This window comes from Polypterus senegalus, chromosome 10 (assembly GCF_016835505.1).
Source record: "Polypterus senegalus isolate Bchr_013 chromosome 10, ASM1683550v1, whole genome shotgun sequence".
Lineage (NCBI taxonomy): Eukaryota > Metazoa > Chordata > Cladistia > Polypteriformes > Polypteridae > Polypterus > Polypterus senegalus.
The window spans coordinates 168,806,143-168,822,463 of NC_053163.1; the positions used below are offsets into that span (position 1 = coordinate 168,806,143).

Consider the following 16,321-nt stretch of genomic DNA (forward strand, 5'->3'; position numbering starts at 1 on the left):
AAACGAGTCATGAAATTGTCAGATTTATTTACTGGCTAGATAATATCACATTACTCTTCATGTCTTACCTGTTGAGATGGCTGACATCTTACTATGTTACCTACTGAATATCAACATATTTTCATTGGAGGATAGAGCTAGTTAGCAAGAAAAAGCTCTTTCAGATGTTTATGTCTGTTCAGTTTGAGCTTACTGTATGTATTTAGTATGCTGTGTGGCTTCTCAGCTCGTCCTGAGGATTTGATTATTTTTTTTATGTGTTGGAGCTGAATAAGCCGCACTCCTTGAGAAAGCTGCAGTTGTGTCCAGAAAGGAATTTGGGTATCCAAGCAGAAAGGCACCTAATGGTCCAAGTGCTTCACCAGCATTTTTTAAACTGAAAGTTTATGAAATGATGACATGTTGACTCTCTTTGTGGTCATTTTAGGGCAGTAGTGATGGAAGCCACGGGACCTCAAAGAGTCACAGCCGCAACAACAGTGGGATCAGTACAGCCAGCGGAAGCAGCTTGGAGGCCATGACTCCAGACAGTGAGAGACCTGCCCAGGCGCTGCTCAGAGATTATGGTAAGTCATTGTAGTCTGCAATACTGCACTTTTATCTGGCACGTTGTGGTGGCCGAAGGCAATGAAATGCTAGACTGCTCTGGGCTGTAATAGAACCTGTCATCTTGTGAATGCCATCAGCAGATTTGGTATTCTGCTGAATTTTTTATGTGTTTTGACCTAGTAAGATGTGTTGGTGAAAGAAGGAATCAAACTTCAGCTGGGAAGCAAAGGACAGTGTTTGTGAGCACGTAATGTCCTGCTCTGTTCTCATTGTTAACAGCAACATTTGTGCATATGTGTATATGTCTGTCTTATATAACTAAGCTCTCCTTCCGAGAAAGAAATCATTTCAGAATTAAATGTGGTCCGAGACTGCACCTGAAACGCACAGTATTCTGGAAGCATTTGAGTCCTCCTACCTTCCTAAAGTCCTGACTTGAATGCTCTAGCTCTGGTAGGTGTGTAGGGCATTTGCGCAGTATCTGGTTTGTCACCTTGCAGCTTCCCACTGAGATTTAAGTATTTTTCTTTTGCTTTTTTATGCATGTTGAGTGCAGTGGGAGTATTGAGTTGTTTTTGAGGTCAGAAACGTGGGCTGCAGGGAACACATCTGATTCAATTGTTCTTTACATCCCGCAGTATTAGAAGAACATTTATGACTAATACATTCTAAAGTGGTACACAAGGAGGCCGGCTAATGGCTGATCAAAGTTCTGGGGGATAAGCTTTTATAAAAGAGAGAGAAGTTAGCCGAGATCTGTCCTTTGTGATAGCCCTTTATGTGCTGGTATTGCAGTGCTTGAGCTTTGCCCCTAAATGACATCACTGGAAATCTCCATGGGTTGTAACATTTCTTGCTCACCCTTTGCCCAGGTGGGTGCTTCACCCAAATTGTTGGCCCAGAGGTCTGAAACACTGTTAGAGATGGTCAGCACTTCATTATTGCATGTTGTTTTCAAACCCCAGAATTTTATTTGATCTTTTTTTAAGCCAAAATCAGTCGTCACTAGGGCTGAGCCGATGGTTGTTGATATTCCTCCATTGTCAATGTGCACCATTCCCCACCACCCGTAGTAGATGCTTTCCATGGTGCATTGGCAGAGCAGCTAATTATTCATAATCCAAAAGTGAGTGGTCAATGTTTTGAAATAATGATGCGAAATTGTGAGACATCACACAGACCCCCTGGAATTTTAGAATTATACTGTCTACTTTGAAAGCAGTGAGATTTTCAGGTGCCTCAAGATCAACATGCAGGGTTGAGCCACTGTGTGATAATTTCTCACGTGTGATTTCCCCCCTATCTTGTATTTGGATGGCGCCTCATGGCTGCATCCTTGATTCATGCACTGGATTCCCTGAGATCAAGAGGTTGCAGTTTATCAGTAGATCTAAAGCAGAGATGAAGAGTGTGACTCTTGAGCCACCTTGTGCAGATTTCCTGCCCTGGGATCCATGGCAGAGAGAAGCCTCAGCTTCAAATGTCGTTTATAAAACGAGGCTGGAATTTCCTGCATGGATATTTCTTAAGTGTGAATAGTTGTCAATGATAGTGTTATTTAGCCTAGTTTGCTTAGTTTCTTTTTAAAATAAAAAGTCAAAAGGAATTTAGGAACTTTTGTGTTGGTACTGTGTGGTTCAGTTGTGCGGTTCACTGATTCAATGGGTTTTACCCTCAAATCTTTTCACAGAGAGCCATGTTGTTTTCAGTGTTTGCTAATATATTTGCATGAGTGTTAACATTGTGAACCATGGGCCAGTTGAAAACCTGTCCAGACAGCAATCCCCTTCTTCCTTGCTTGCATTTTGTAGTGCATTCTTAAAAAAAAACAAAAGGCTTGTGACATTGGATAAAAGCTTTTACACAGTAAAAGTATATTACTACAGAGAACCATGGCTGCATATGACCCTCTCCTGTAGGCTGCATGCATGAAGGGATTGCTGCTGGCAGGGAAGCCTCTGTGTTTGCTGCCTGTCTGTCTTCCTGTTGGACTGCTTTGCTTGTAGTTACTAATGCCTAGTTGTTTTCCCCTCTCTGTGGTGCGTGGTATTGGGGTTATATCCTAGCTCTTCATACAGATACGGCCGCGGGACTGCTGATCCGCAGCATCCATCTGGTAACGCAGCGACTCAACGTGCAATGGAGGTCGGACATGAGCATCTCACTGGCTGCGCTGGAGCTTCTGGCGGGCTTAGCCAAGGTAAGGCTTTAGTTGCACTGCTACTCTTGAATAAACATGTGGATGCCGGCATGGCTCTGCTTCATTCAGTCTGCTTTATTCCATCCACATACTTCCCTGCTGTCTTGCTGTGGGGGAGTCCAGAGACTTCAGTCTTCGTACATTGACTTGATTGTATTTATTAACACACAGACTGCCAGTTGTGTTGAAGCACTAAATGCTGCTCATTTTTCTGCGCTGTTTAGTGTTGTATTGTTTATCTGTATCGTATGGTTGAAATTCTCCATTTCATTTATTTTTGCTTATTTTTGTTAATGCGTGATACAGTGTAACTTTGGAATTTCAATGGACTTAGTCACACTTGTCTGTTGAAATTTAAAGCTGGTCTGTAGCAATCTTCTAAAGGTGAAATGATAGTAATGAGAAGAACGATGGGCAGTGAGTGCAGGGTGTAAGAGGATGAAGCCCATGATCATTTTCTTGTATTTTATAGAAATGTTTAGTCCTCCTTGTGCTCTGAAGTTAATAACATCCATCCCGAAAACTGAGCCAGCAGTGAATCGCAGTATGAACACTGGCCTCTACATTACCCAATTACACTGTTTCAACATATCTATAGAAAATGATTGGATGAAAACAAAACTGACACTTTATTAATATGTTTGCTTTACTGGATTGCATGTAGTACATTCTTTTCTGCTTGGCTGTAAAACCTAACTGGTATTGAAAGTACTGGAGAAAATAAAAATAAAAATCCTCACAATGCTGCCAGCTTTGTCCAGGTGAGAATAACTTTTGCGGAGAAAACAGATAATTGCATCATAAATGCCTTGCATATAAAATAAGAAGATAAAAACACAGCTGTAATGAACATATCTCTCTATTACGTAAAAAAAATCTTGGGACGAGACTTTTTTCCGGCTATGAGACGTGATCTTTTGAAGAGAGACACGTTCACATCCCACAAGACAGGCATATCACGTTACAACCTTTACAAGGAAGTCCCGTGATACACATGCAGAGCAGGTTAGAGATAATGGAATTAGGAAAATTCGAAAGTCTGAAAAAAATGAGTGAAAAGATCACGTCAACACAAGCAAACAGAAAATATTAATCGGTGAAATAATGGAAAAGCGAAAAGAGATTGCATAGTGTTTGAGGACAGAAGCACAGGTGCTGTACAGACCTTTAAATGTTTGAAGCGCCGCCTGAAATGCTGATCACACGGAGTGTAAGCAGCAGGAAGCTAGTAGCTGATCAAGCAAAGAGGAGGTAAAAAAACCCACCTGTTTCCCAATCTTCTCACCGTTTAAAAGGGGTTTCAGAAGAGTGTCCACGTCACCTTGGTGTGCATTCAGCCACACTCTTCACAATGGCGCATGGGGGGGATGGTATGCGAGCATAGCAGTGCGAAGCGCTGGCGGTTTGGGGGGTTAGAGGGAAGAGTTCGGCGAGCGAAGTGCAGATCACGCAGCAAAACAGCAGCAGCAAGCCAACAGCTGATGGAGCAAAGAAGAGTTAAAAAAAAAAAAAATTATTTTTATCCCATTCTATCACCATTTAAGTGTGGTTTTAGAGGAGCGGACGCATCTCCTTGGGGTGCGTCGTTCACCCCCCCCCCAAACAATGGTGCGAACCAAAGGAGGGGTGGTAAGGGCGAGAGAAGCCCCCTAGTATAGCTACAAAGAAATCCTGAAAAAAACTTTGAGTGCTGTTTAAAAACACAGGACTTAAAATGCGCATGTAAAAATACTAAATCTTTTCCGCATTCCGGGTCTCTAATGACCCTATACATTTTAGGCAAGTAAACAATAATAATGAAATAAAATATTTTGGTGTATTTTTGGTAGTATTTTGCTGCAGACTAAATGTGGAACTGCATCCCCACTGTCTCATAGCAGTAAGTTTGACATCACAGGTCACTAGCGACACGAGATATGTATTCACGGGTTAAAAAAATCGCAATCCATTCTTCCTATCTTTATCAATCCTGATAGCCATCCTGGTTTTACTTGGGTGCAAGGCAAGGTTGTTTCTACACTTTATATTATTATTTTTTACACTACAGATTTTTCTTTTTTTTTTTTTTGCTTGTAATGCCCTTATAAAGCGTGAAGCACTCAGGAGATGCTCCATATGTGAAAAGTGCAGCTTTTGTGAATAGCGTTGCCTCTTTTCTGTCTGCAAAGGGAAAATCACTTGCATTTGCTTGAACACAATAAATGCTTTTGCTCCAAGAAGGCATTAAGTGCCTGTCCTCGCTTTTTTTATGAGGCAGTGCGAGTCATTGTGTTTCACAAACGAAACAACTAAATGTACCAAATGTTGCAATGATCAGCAAGTATTGTTTATTATGTCGTCATAGTGGCTTAAACAATCACTACATGTTAATCACGTTTAAATGTTTTTCTGAAAAGTAATATGCTAACTAAAATGTATGAAATTTTAAAACAAAGCACAAAAAGCATTTGCTATAGTTAGTTCAAAACTATTCGTCAAAACAAAATCCATTGAAATTAGAAGCTTTTGGAGAGCTAGCTGTGAGTGGCAGTAGGCAGTCAAGAATTAATATGCAGGTCTAAACTGAACCAAGTTGGTCAAAATTCCCTCCCTTCATCCCTCCCTCCACTCAACAGTCCTTATATTTGCCTAACCTACTGTGTCCAGCAAGGGGGCACATGTTCCCTGGAAATGTATTCTTTTCAGAAATTTCAGCACATAGTTTGAATGTGTACTCCTTCAATAGCTATGATGGAAATATTATCAAAATATTAATATTATTATTATCAAAAGAAAGGCTATATTTAACTTGCTGTACATTGTAGTGTAATTATTTATTCATACAAATATAGCTGAAGAAAAAATATTGAAACATGCAGTTGTTATTCATTTCTTCCATGGAGGTATTTGATGACTGCTGTCCATTTGGTAGGAGCGGAGACATTGTCCTTGGCACAGAGTTGATGTTACATCTGTGCTGAGAGGCTTCTGGTTTGAGGCATCTTGAAAGGCCACACTTTTAGCGCATTCACTGAGCTATTTATGATTGATAACCAGCTATTGATAACTACCAGCTGAGCTTTCTGCATATGCTGTGTATAGATTAGGGCCTCTAAGACCCCAGTATAACACATTGCTTCATTATTTGTGAACAGTACATCTGCTGTTATCACTTAAGGTCGCTGCCTGACAGATCTGTTCCTGCTTCAGCTAAAAATGAATGTATGCTAACATAATTTGGCTCACAAATCATAATATCAATTAGTTAGAGTGCCCCCCATAATGTTTGGGACAAAGACACATTTTTTCCTTGATTTCCCTTCGGCTTCACAGTTTAAAATTAAAAATCAAATAATTCACACATGATTGAAGTACACATTGCCAACTCTACTTTAGCGGGAATTGTATATGTTGCAATCCTACAACACAAAAGATGTGCCAATGAAAGTCAAAGCAAGCCATTATGAGGCTGAAAAAGAAGAATAAAACCAGTAGAGACATCAGTGACACCTTAGGAAGACCTAAAACAACAGTTTGGAATATCATCATGAAGAAGAACACTCTGGTGAGCTCAGTAATCAGAAAGGGACTGGTAGGCAAAGGAAGACCTCCATAGTTGATGACTAAAGAATCCTCACTGTGGTCAAGAAAAAAATCCAAATGCCTGTCTGATAGATTAGAAACAGTCTTCAGGATATGTTAGAAATGACTGTCAGCAGAAGACCTCATTAACAGAAATTCAGAGGCCACACTGCAAGACGCAAATCACAGAAACACGATGGCCAGATTACAATTTGAAAAAAAAAAAGACGTAAAGAGCCTGCAGAATTCTGGGTAAAGGTTACATGGATAGAGGAGATAAAGACGAACCTGCATCAGAGTGATGGTGAGAGCAAAGTGTGGAGACGACAAGAAACTGCCCAAGATCCAAAGCAGACCTCCTCATCTGTTAAACATGGTACGGGGGGTGTTAATGACTTGGGCATGTATGGCTGCCACAGGTCCTGACACGCTTCTCTTCATTGATGATGGAACTTCTGACGGCAGTGGCACATTGAATTCTGAGATGTGTAGAAACATCTGATCTGCTCAAGTTCCAGTAAAGGTATCCAAACTCATTTGACGACACTCTATCCTACAAGAAGATAATGATCCAAACACACTGCTGAGGCAACACGGGAGTTTACCAAGGCTAAAAAATGGAAAATTCTGGAATGGCCAAGCCAATTCCTGATTTAAATCCAACTGTGCAGGCCTTCCATATGCTGAAAGAGAAAACTTAAGGGGTCAAGTCCCTCGAAACAAGTAGGAGCTTAAGATGGCTGCATTAGAGGCTTGGCAGAGCATCAGCAGAGAAGACTCTCAGCACCTGGTGATGTCTATGAATTGCAGACTTCACTTCAAGCAGTCATTGCATGCAAGGGATATGTGACAAAGTCCTAAAGGTGACAGCTTTAATAGACCTGCCAATGGTGTGTCCCAAATATTATGGTGCCCTGAAATGGGGGTTGCCATGTAGAACAAGTGTTGTGTGATCGCAGTGTATGCAAGTCTCCTTCAAAGAATGTGTGAAATGTGCCCTTGTATCAAGTCTGGATTGTTTGATTTCTTATTTTAAACTGTAGAGCAGAGGGGGAAATCAAGGAAACAATGTGTCATTGTCCAAATTCTAGTTACACCCGCGTGCTCAGGGATGGGTTGCTGGGAAGCTGAACCCTATCCCATGAAGCAGCAGGCACAAAGATGAGACAGTCCCTGGACAGGGTGCTAGTGCATGTGACCTAAATAATTGCTTTTAGTTCATTTTTTAAGTTTTTAGGCAAATTTGAAGATAACTAATGCAGACTGTGCATGAAACTGTGCACTAGCTGGGGCAGTCAAAATGAGGCTCTTTAAATGGCAATTTTAAAGCAATTAAAATAACAACAGGAAAAAACAGAAATGTAGAAGTGATTTTCTGTTGCATTTATTGAAAAAGGAAACCAGCTACCATTTGCCTGCTGTAGTGAATATTTAAAATTCTAGTGTAATAGTGTGATAAGTCAGGAACCTCATGCTGAATTGAGATAAGGAACAGGATAACACGTTTAGGGTACAGCAGAGGTATTTAAAAATCACTGTAGACCTGAAAAGAGAGCCATGCGGCAGATAACTTTAGGCCATGATGGCTTGTGTTTTGATGAACTTAGAAAGTTGCATTTTTGCTAATGGTGATGGAAACTAACCATTCAAATACAGGCTGATCTTTCTGTAAAATACTGCAGCAATGCTTGGTGTGTCTGGGCTAACATTGTGCCAAATTACCTAAAGAAACATTTTTACATTCAATTTCAGTTTTTTTTTTTCTTTGCATCACCTTTAATACATCTGATGGCTTTAGTGCTCAAGAGTGTAAGAAGATTTGAGGACACTGTAGCGTACCATAAAAGAAGAAACATACTGTAAATAGCAATACCTAAATTAGATAGTTAAGTGGGAAAAAGATTAATGTTAGTTAAATCAGTGTTTCTAAATCACTGCTGCTGCAGGTAGGTCATAGGTTGCCATCATTGGGTGCAACAGAACCCACCAATGGGTCACCAGTAGCCTTGAAAAGGTATAACTGGGTCAGGAGGGCATAAAGATTGTGAAACGTTTAGTTAAATGGTAGTCAGGCAAGCTGAGATGGACAGTGTCCAAATCTTGTTTAGCATCAACTTGGCTGAATGTCTGCTTGGCAAAAATCTGCAGTGCTATCTCAGTTGTGTGCCTGAAAATAGTCACCAGTGCCCCACCAGTAGAATCTGTTAAGAAAATGAGCAGGAGGTAAATGACAGATTAAAAAAAAAATGTAGACACCTCATGTAGATTTTTGTTAGGCCGACTCATATTATTGAAGATAAGCACTACTGGAGCGCCCTCTGGGGGTGCCACACTCAGACTCATGACACAGGTAGTTCTAGTGGTCGAATGACACTGTGGTTTTATTTAATCTTCCTGTAGTGGGCGGAGATAGAATCAAAGTGCAAGTGACGCCAGGCATCTTCCTGTTGGTGCTCCTCCATTCTCTAGTTCAGGGGTGTCCAACTCCGATTTCGGAGGGAAACAGTGGCACCGGTTTTCATTCTAAGCCTTTCCTTAATTAGTGACCCTTTTATGCTTCTAATTGACTTCATTTTAATTGTTTCTTTTTTCCTTAATTAACAGCCAAGCAATAATTAGATGCAAAATGAGCCAACACATGAGCAGCTAGCTGGTATCCATCATACAGTATATGAAAGTAAAGAAAGGTAAAGGTCTCAGGAATGTCGATCTACTCAGGTCCACAAAACATCAGTTTTTCTTTCCTTGTTAGCATCTGATTACAGATTTGCATTGTTGTCACTATCACCCAATTGAAGCAAAGGTTCATGTTCAGTTTGTTCTAAAACTGCCTTTGCGGCTTTTTGTTTGCCATTGTGTATTTAGTTGGAGGCTCCGCCCCACTCATGAATATTGATGCTCATTTAGAATTTTCAGAATGAATTCCCTGTGTCAGTTTTGTGTTGTCATTTGTTCAAGTATATCATCTTTATGTGCCGGCACTGTTTGCATGAAGATGTAATGTTTGCCTGTCTAAGAATGCTGAAAAAGTGAACAATTCCACATGTACAAAACATAACACGTCTCCCTGTTCTTTACAGCCGTCTATTCCTGATGGATTAGATTGCGGACCCACTAGCCTGTCCCCATTTCCCCCGACCACTCACTAATTAATTCGAAAGTCGCTCCATCAAACACTTGCTTCAAATACTGCTTAGGCCTCTTCTCTATGCACAGTGCTGCTTGTCTCTTTGTAGTGCTCCTTAGGAGTATTCATAAGTGCACTCCATTTTGCAGCATAGGTTGATTAATTTGGTTAATTACGAAGTTCAAAGGGATTTGTTTGGTTATCTTGAAAATATTTTCTTTAAGTTCTGAGGTTTCATTATCACTGAGTGGTTGAAATGTCGTGTATATCCATCTGTCCTGTCTGTGTCACTGCTCACCAGAATTACAAAACCCAGCTCAGCTCAACATGCACACGCAGAAAGCTGTGTTTCAGTGGCTTCCTCTCTGCCCCTCTGCTCAGCTTGGCACCCCTGGCACTTTTGTGTTTTTATTTCTCGCTGTTCGTCTTTGGTTGCCTGCATTTCTTTCATAGCCAGTAAAAAAAACAGAGCTGCAAACTTACAGACGCCTGTCTTTGTTTCCTCTCCTAGGTGAAGGTCATCGTTGAGTCTGCTGACCGCAAGCGAGCTGTCAGTTCAATCTGCAGTTATATTGTGTATCAGTGCAGCCGTCCAGCTCCTCTACACTCCAGGGATCTTCACTCCATGATTGTGGGAGCATTCCAGTGCCTGTGCATCTGGCTGACCGAGCATCCTGATCTGCTGAATGAGAAGGCAACTCTTTATTTTCACTTCATTGACTATGCTGGGTGACATTTAAAGAAATGGTTGCCTTTCATGTGCTTAGCATGCCCATCAACATGTCTGACACATTTATTTCCTCCTGGCGCTCTTAAGATCCCACTGTCCCATTTCACATGTAACCCTCATTACATTCTCTAGTAGTCCTGAGTTTTAGACCCTGCGGGTCAGTTAAGGCATTTCTTTGTGTTTACCATAAACTCATCCTGACACAAATGTCCTACTAGTATTGACCCACGTGCTGCTTGGACAGCAAGACACAACTGCTTTCTAGCCCCCTTCTATTTGCAGTGTAATTGAAAAGATGTAATATAATATTTTTAGTTGTTAGAATACTAAATTGTTATCATTTAGATCCACAGATTTGCTAAACTCCTAGCTTTGGTTTAACTGAGCTTTTGGCTTTAGGTTATTTAGAATTCACTATGAGTGGATTGGGGCTGAAATCAGTCAATCTCTTGTTAGTTTTGTTCCAGTCTTTCTTATCCTGTTACATCAAACTTTGGAACTTTGTGTTTCTGATGGGCACTTTATCTTTATTGCTGTAGTCCCCCCTCTTGTATACCATTTGCTGTTCTGTGCTGCATTAACAAATATCTTTGAAGTCTTGCGTTCCTGTTGTTTATACTAACTAACATTTTACTCTTTTTCAGGATTGCCTTATTGAAGTGCTGGAAATTGTAGAGCTAGGAATTTCAGGCAGCAAATCCAAGGTTGGCGACCAAGAGGTGCGCTACAAAAGCGATAAAGAGCCCAATCCCGCCTCAATGAGAGTGAAGGATGCAGCAGAGGCTACCCTGACCTGGTAAAGACAGTTAACTGTGTACTCGGCTTAGAACATGTTCATGAGCCAGGGCTGCAGACTCGCATTCCTACTCAGAAGAGTGGTGCTCACTGCATTCTCCTCTGGAGTGTCAAGATGTACTGTAGCATTGGGCTCAGGTGCAGGGTAGCCAATCTGTTTCTCTCTTCCATACTTGAGTAGGTTGCAAGGCAAAGTGCTGGAAGCAGACACCCACTAGGTTATTAATATATCATAAGATAATGTCAGTGCTACTTGCCTTATGTGTGGCTGACTTAGAAAGATCCAGTATAGAATGAGAATTGACACACTACTTGTCCTTCAGTGATCCTGAAATTTCCTTGCATGCCCTTTGTCAGGAATAGGGAACTTCAAACTAAAGCAAATGAGGTTCTAGGTGCTCTCTTGTCAGAGACTGGTCAGAAACAATTGCAGAATAAACCTCAACTCTTAAATGCCCTGCAGGCCATCAAGTGCATTTTTGTGTCTTGCATCAGATTGGTTGGTGGGTGGGAATCAATAATTCTCTGTGCCCTAGTATGTAAAGTTTACCATTGCTGACAAGAAACAGACAGGACCTTCCCATATGAAGCCTGTCAGGTCTCACTGGAGGAGAATTGACACTTCTGATCAATCCATTGCTTGCTCATTCATGGGTTATCTTGATTTTCTTACCAGTATTATGCAGCAGCTGGGAGCCTTTCCTTCACCCAGTGGGCCAGCTTCACCGTGTAGCCTGTTAAATGAGGACACTTTAATCAAGTACTCCAGGCTGGGCTCAACGAGCCGCAGCAACTTCCGCTATTTTGTGCTGGACAGCTCTGTCATCTTAGCCATGCTGGAGCAACCACTGGGCAATGAACAGAGTGAGTACATTAGAGTCATTGTAGTCCATGCCTGGAGTTTTCTGCCTTCTTACCATCTTCTGTACTTGACACCCTGTTTTATACAGACCCCTGTCCTTCCCTAACTGTGCTAATACGAGGAATGTCAGGGAGACACGCCTGGACTATGCAGCTGTACCACCAGCCCAGAGGAGCTCGAGCCAACCAGAAGGTAGGAGCCACAGGACTTGGCCCTCGTCTGTCTTCCTAGTCTGAAATTGCCTGTCTTCTAACCAGTGCTGTCCACAAACCTGAAAAGTGAAGTTAATGCTCACTGTATAAAGAAACTTTAAACCATATGGATATTTGGTACCTCATCTCCTGCTGTGTTTACTTTTGCAGCAGGTCTTCGTTCCAGAGGGTCGACCGACTCCAAACAACAGTGTTGGCACAAAGTTTAATGTGAAACACAGGCCATTCCCAGAAGAGGTTGATAAAATTCCATTTGTAAAAGCAGATCTGAGCATCCCTGATTTGCATGAGATTGTCAGCCCTGAGGTAAGTGTTGCTGCGTTGTCCTCATTAGGGCCCAGTGAAAGGTCCGCTACAAAGCAGTGACTTGTTTATACCACAGGTACCATGATGCCTGCTGCCTGTCAGCTTTTGTACTACTTCTGCAAAGTTGTAATAACAGCTGTGTCTGTCCTAAGGTTTAAATGCGTGATCTGATACCTCCACTCACGCAGTGCACAGTGTGGTCAACAAAGACCCCATGTAGTGTGTGTGTGTGTATCACAGTGTGAAAACAGTGAAGTGAGGACTGTTGAGCACAAAACCTTCAGAGCACAAGGCTGGTTCAGCTGATCTGCTAAAGTGACAAAGCAGCACAATGTTTGCACATTCTACTAGAAGTGACTTGCGCCTTTTAATATAGTGTACGATCTTTAAAGAACCTTCTTTTTCTGCATAGTAAAGACCATTTAGACAACCAGAAAGCCAGAACATTGAGTACGGTGCTCTTTGCTAGAGTTACTTTTGCATCAGCACATGCCTGTTGGCATCGGTCATTTAGTTTTAGCATACATTTCTGAGAAGGCCTTTTTTTAATTAGTCATTTGTATTTTGCAGCTGGAAGCACAGCATGAGAAACTGAGGAATGTAATGGTGAAGCAGATAGATTACGAGGTAGCTCTGGAGCAACACACCGATGAACTTTGGAAAGCCAAAACTTTCCCTGACCCACTGACAGACTGCAAACCGCCTGCTCCAGCACAGGAATTCCAGACAGCTCGGCTATTTCTCTCTCACTTCGGCTTTCTGTCCCTCGAAGCACTCAAGGTAAATCCTGTGAAGCCTCTTTGGGTCAGGTGGCACAGTGGGTAGTGCTGCTGCCTCACAGATCCAGGTTTATGGGTTTGAACCCCAAGACCAAATGTTGCCCGTACGGAGCTTGCACATTCTCTGTCTGCATGGGGTTTACTGTCTGGGGGGGATGTGTTTGTGTGTGAGAGTGGGCCCTTCAATGCACTGGTGCCCTGGCTCTCTCCCAGTGTCATCATGAATTGGATTAAGTGGATTTGAAAATGAGATGACATAAGGTAATGTCTTTGGGGCAGTGTGGTACATAGGGGGCGCTGAAGGACTGCTTTATTGATGCCACTACAGTCTGGAAGACACTCCGTGGTTGAGATCCTGTCATCAGAGTAAGCCAGCTGTCGATCAAAGGGCTTGCTTGCAAATACTAAGCTGCAGGTATCAAGTTATTAATTTATCTGAACACATGATCAGTGGCTGAACCCTTTAAGTACAGGGTGTCAAACTGAGGGCCACGGTGGTTGCAGGTTTACTTAATTCGTAATCAATTACTGTTGCTAATGGAACTTACTTCTTGTGCCTTGCTTTAGCATTAGATGAATCAAGCACAATCAACAATGCTTTTCCTTCTTGCTGATTCAAACACGATTGTCAGAGCGGGAGTTTGGGGGCAGGGTTAGGTTTGGGGGTGTGGAGGATGGGTTGAGGTAGATGATGGGTATTTGCCAAGGATCATCTGTGGTCCACCTGTGTTCCTGCCACTGCAAATCGAGTATGATCATCAGAGGAGGGGGTCACATTTGAGTCGAGAAATGATAATTTAAGCCGTCCAAATCTATCAAAAGCAGGTCAGTAAATGGTGATGCTGCCTCATGGTTTCAGATGAACTGCTTCATACAGAATCAGCAGATTATCTGCCTGCTGACAGCTTTGGTGTGGCTCCATATCATTCTCACAGACTTCTGTTCTCTTTAGGACCCTGGAAACAGCCGCTTACCACCTCATTTAATTGCCCTGGACTCTTCCATCCTTGGCTTCAATGATGATATTGACTACCTGGATATGCTGCCTTGCCGTCCATTTGATACTGTCTTCATATTCTACATGCGAGCGGGACAGAAGAGCAGTCAAGAGGTAAGGGAATGATGGCATCGCTTCGCCTTTGTGAGGCAGTTGGTCGGGTCCATGGGGTAAGAGCCTGAAGCTCTAGTGGCCTGTCAGTGGGTCTTGCCAGAATAGAACATCATTTGTTCACTTTCAGGTCACATGTATCGGTGCCTCTGTGCCTAATAAATAGGAGAATCCTGGTTTATTTGGTACAAGGCATTTTATTGGTGATGGCTACTCAGTGATTTTACAAAATTTAACAAAGTCATTACTACAAAATGTAATCCCCAGAATTTCCTAAACTCAACATCCTCCTACCCTACCTGGGATTATAACTCTGAATTCTTCAATTCAGGCATCACAGCTATGCCATCCACTCTAGTTTCATAACCGCACCTGCCTTTTTCAGACTCTTCGTTTTATTCTTTACTGCACCTTGTTGTCACTGATCTTGGTACTTGTTGTGATGTAAGATTTTGCATATAACTTGATAAATGTTTTGTATGTCTTTATTTATAATTTAGGAAAAGCAATGTAATTTAGTGTTACTTTGGCATTCGTGTTTGCCCCCCCTTTACGGCTAAGTCTGTTTGTAATTTTACGACAGGATTTGGGAGATGTGTCTTAAACCAGTTTGGCGAGTGTTTCTTTGCTAAAGTCTTTCTCTCATCCCCCACACAAAGCCAGGTTAGTCTAACATACGGTCTTGGGGGTTGCAGGTGTTAAAATGTACTATTCCCCCCACCCCATTGGTCTGAGATATGGCTGTTTGGAACTGGCTTGTCTCAGAGGCCTTCAATTACCATGATGTCCTATTGGCTGTAGGGGTTGGAAAGAAAACCTATAAATTTGCTTGCTCAACCACATTCTCTCTCTCTCTTACTAACATTTGAAAAGAAGCATTTCTTGCTAACCTGTGATGATGTAGAAGTATCTTTCTCTTGCTAACAATTGAAGAAGACCATCATACCATAAACTGAAGACAACAAAATGAAAAGCACAGCTTCAGCTATTTTGAACAGCCATGTGGCTAAAAGCTGAGCACCAACAATGCCTTAACTAAAGACATTAAGTAACAACAAGTCTGTGTGCCACCTGAATTACACATCACCATTTTATCCGGTTGTATGGTTGCCAATATTCAAATGTACTTTGCATTTTGTTATTATTTATGAATATTATCAGTAATACATTATTTTATGTGTAACTTAACTCCTGTTTGTCTTTTTACTACATATAATTGCCTGAGGTTATAGATATAGAAGGGAAGGTGGGGTTAAGTTATATACAACAATACTTTATAAACAGTGGTAAATCTGTGAGATTAGGCATTCTAAGGCTACATATTAATAATACAACAGGGGACAGTAGAGCATATATATATATATATATATATATATATATATATATATATATATATATATTACTCTCTCAAAATAAAACAGTACTCAACTGGGGTAAGTTACGAGAGGAAATAATTAATTGTCATTGAATCGTCAGTTGCAGGGAATCTCATTTGGAGAAACTTGGTATATATTTTGCAGTGGCATGTGCTCTGTAAACATTTGCTCTTTTTATGTTACAGCCCGAATGCTGAACCACACATGCACTTGAACATTAGAGGAAAAATTCCTTTCTAGTCAGAGGGGATATCAAACCTGACCACTGCAATTGCTGATCTGTTGCCTGGCGATTTCAATTTAAACAGATAGAAATAACAGAGGTGACACATTAGATGACTCCGAGATGACTTTCTAGCAAAATTTTAACATTTCCAGAGTATCCAAAGCTTGGCCATTTTCCTGATAGTGAATAACTTGCTGTGTGACATGTCTACAGTTGTGGTTAGTTCAACTGGAATTCCTATTTCAGGAAAATAACAGTATACAATCAAGCAGATAGAATTTGCAGAACTTATTCAACAAATATCTTCAAACTCAGTCTAGAAAAAAACATAAGAGAATTAGAAAAAGCAAAGAAAGCAGGAAAAAAATAACAACCCAACAAAGCAAAAATGAAGCCCCTACCTGAGAGAGGATAGCCAAGAGCACACGAGAAAAATGTAAAACATCCTTTTCCCCCAACGTGAATGCTTATTGTAATTTTTTTTTTATTA

At 41.3% G+C, this 16,321-nt stretch overlaps 1 protein-coding gene across 11 annotated transcripts in view; it reads left to right on the plus strand.

Moving 5' to 3' along the window:
* ralgapb (Ral GTPase activating protein non-catalytic subunit beta) overlaps window positions 1–16,321 on the plus strand; it is a 111,195-nt gene that overhangs the window by 76,140 nt on the left and 18,734 nt on the right. For 5 of the 11 annotated variants that reach the window (XM_039767375.1, XM_039767376.1, XM_039767379.1 and 2 more), the window contains 9 exons: window positions 428–566; window positions 2,616–2,749; window positions 9,949–10,131; window positions 10,812–10,963; window positions 11,639–11,826; window positions 11,913–12,016; window positions 12,187–12,342; window positions 12,913–13,122; window positions 14,074–14,232. In XM_039767375.1, coding sequence (XP_039623309.1) covers window positions 428–566; window positions 2,616–2,749; window positions 9,949–10,131; window positions 10,812–10,963; window positions 11,639–11,826; window positions 11,913–12,016; window positions 12,187–12,342; window positions 12,913–13,122; window positions 14,074–14,232 — 1,425 coding nt within the window. The remainder of the gene's footprint in view (window positions 1–427; window positions 567–2,615; window positions 2,750–9,948; window positions 10,132–10,811; window positions 10,964–11,638; window positions 11,827–11,912; window positions 12,017–12,186; window positions 12,343–12,912; window positions 13,123–14,073; window positions 14,233–16,321) is intronic. The other 6 variants (XM_039767377.1, XM_039767381.1, XM_039767385.1 and 3 more) reach the window with 3 other exon arrangements.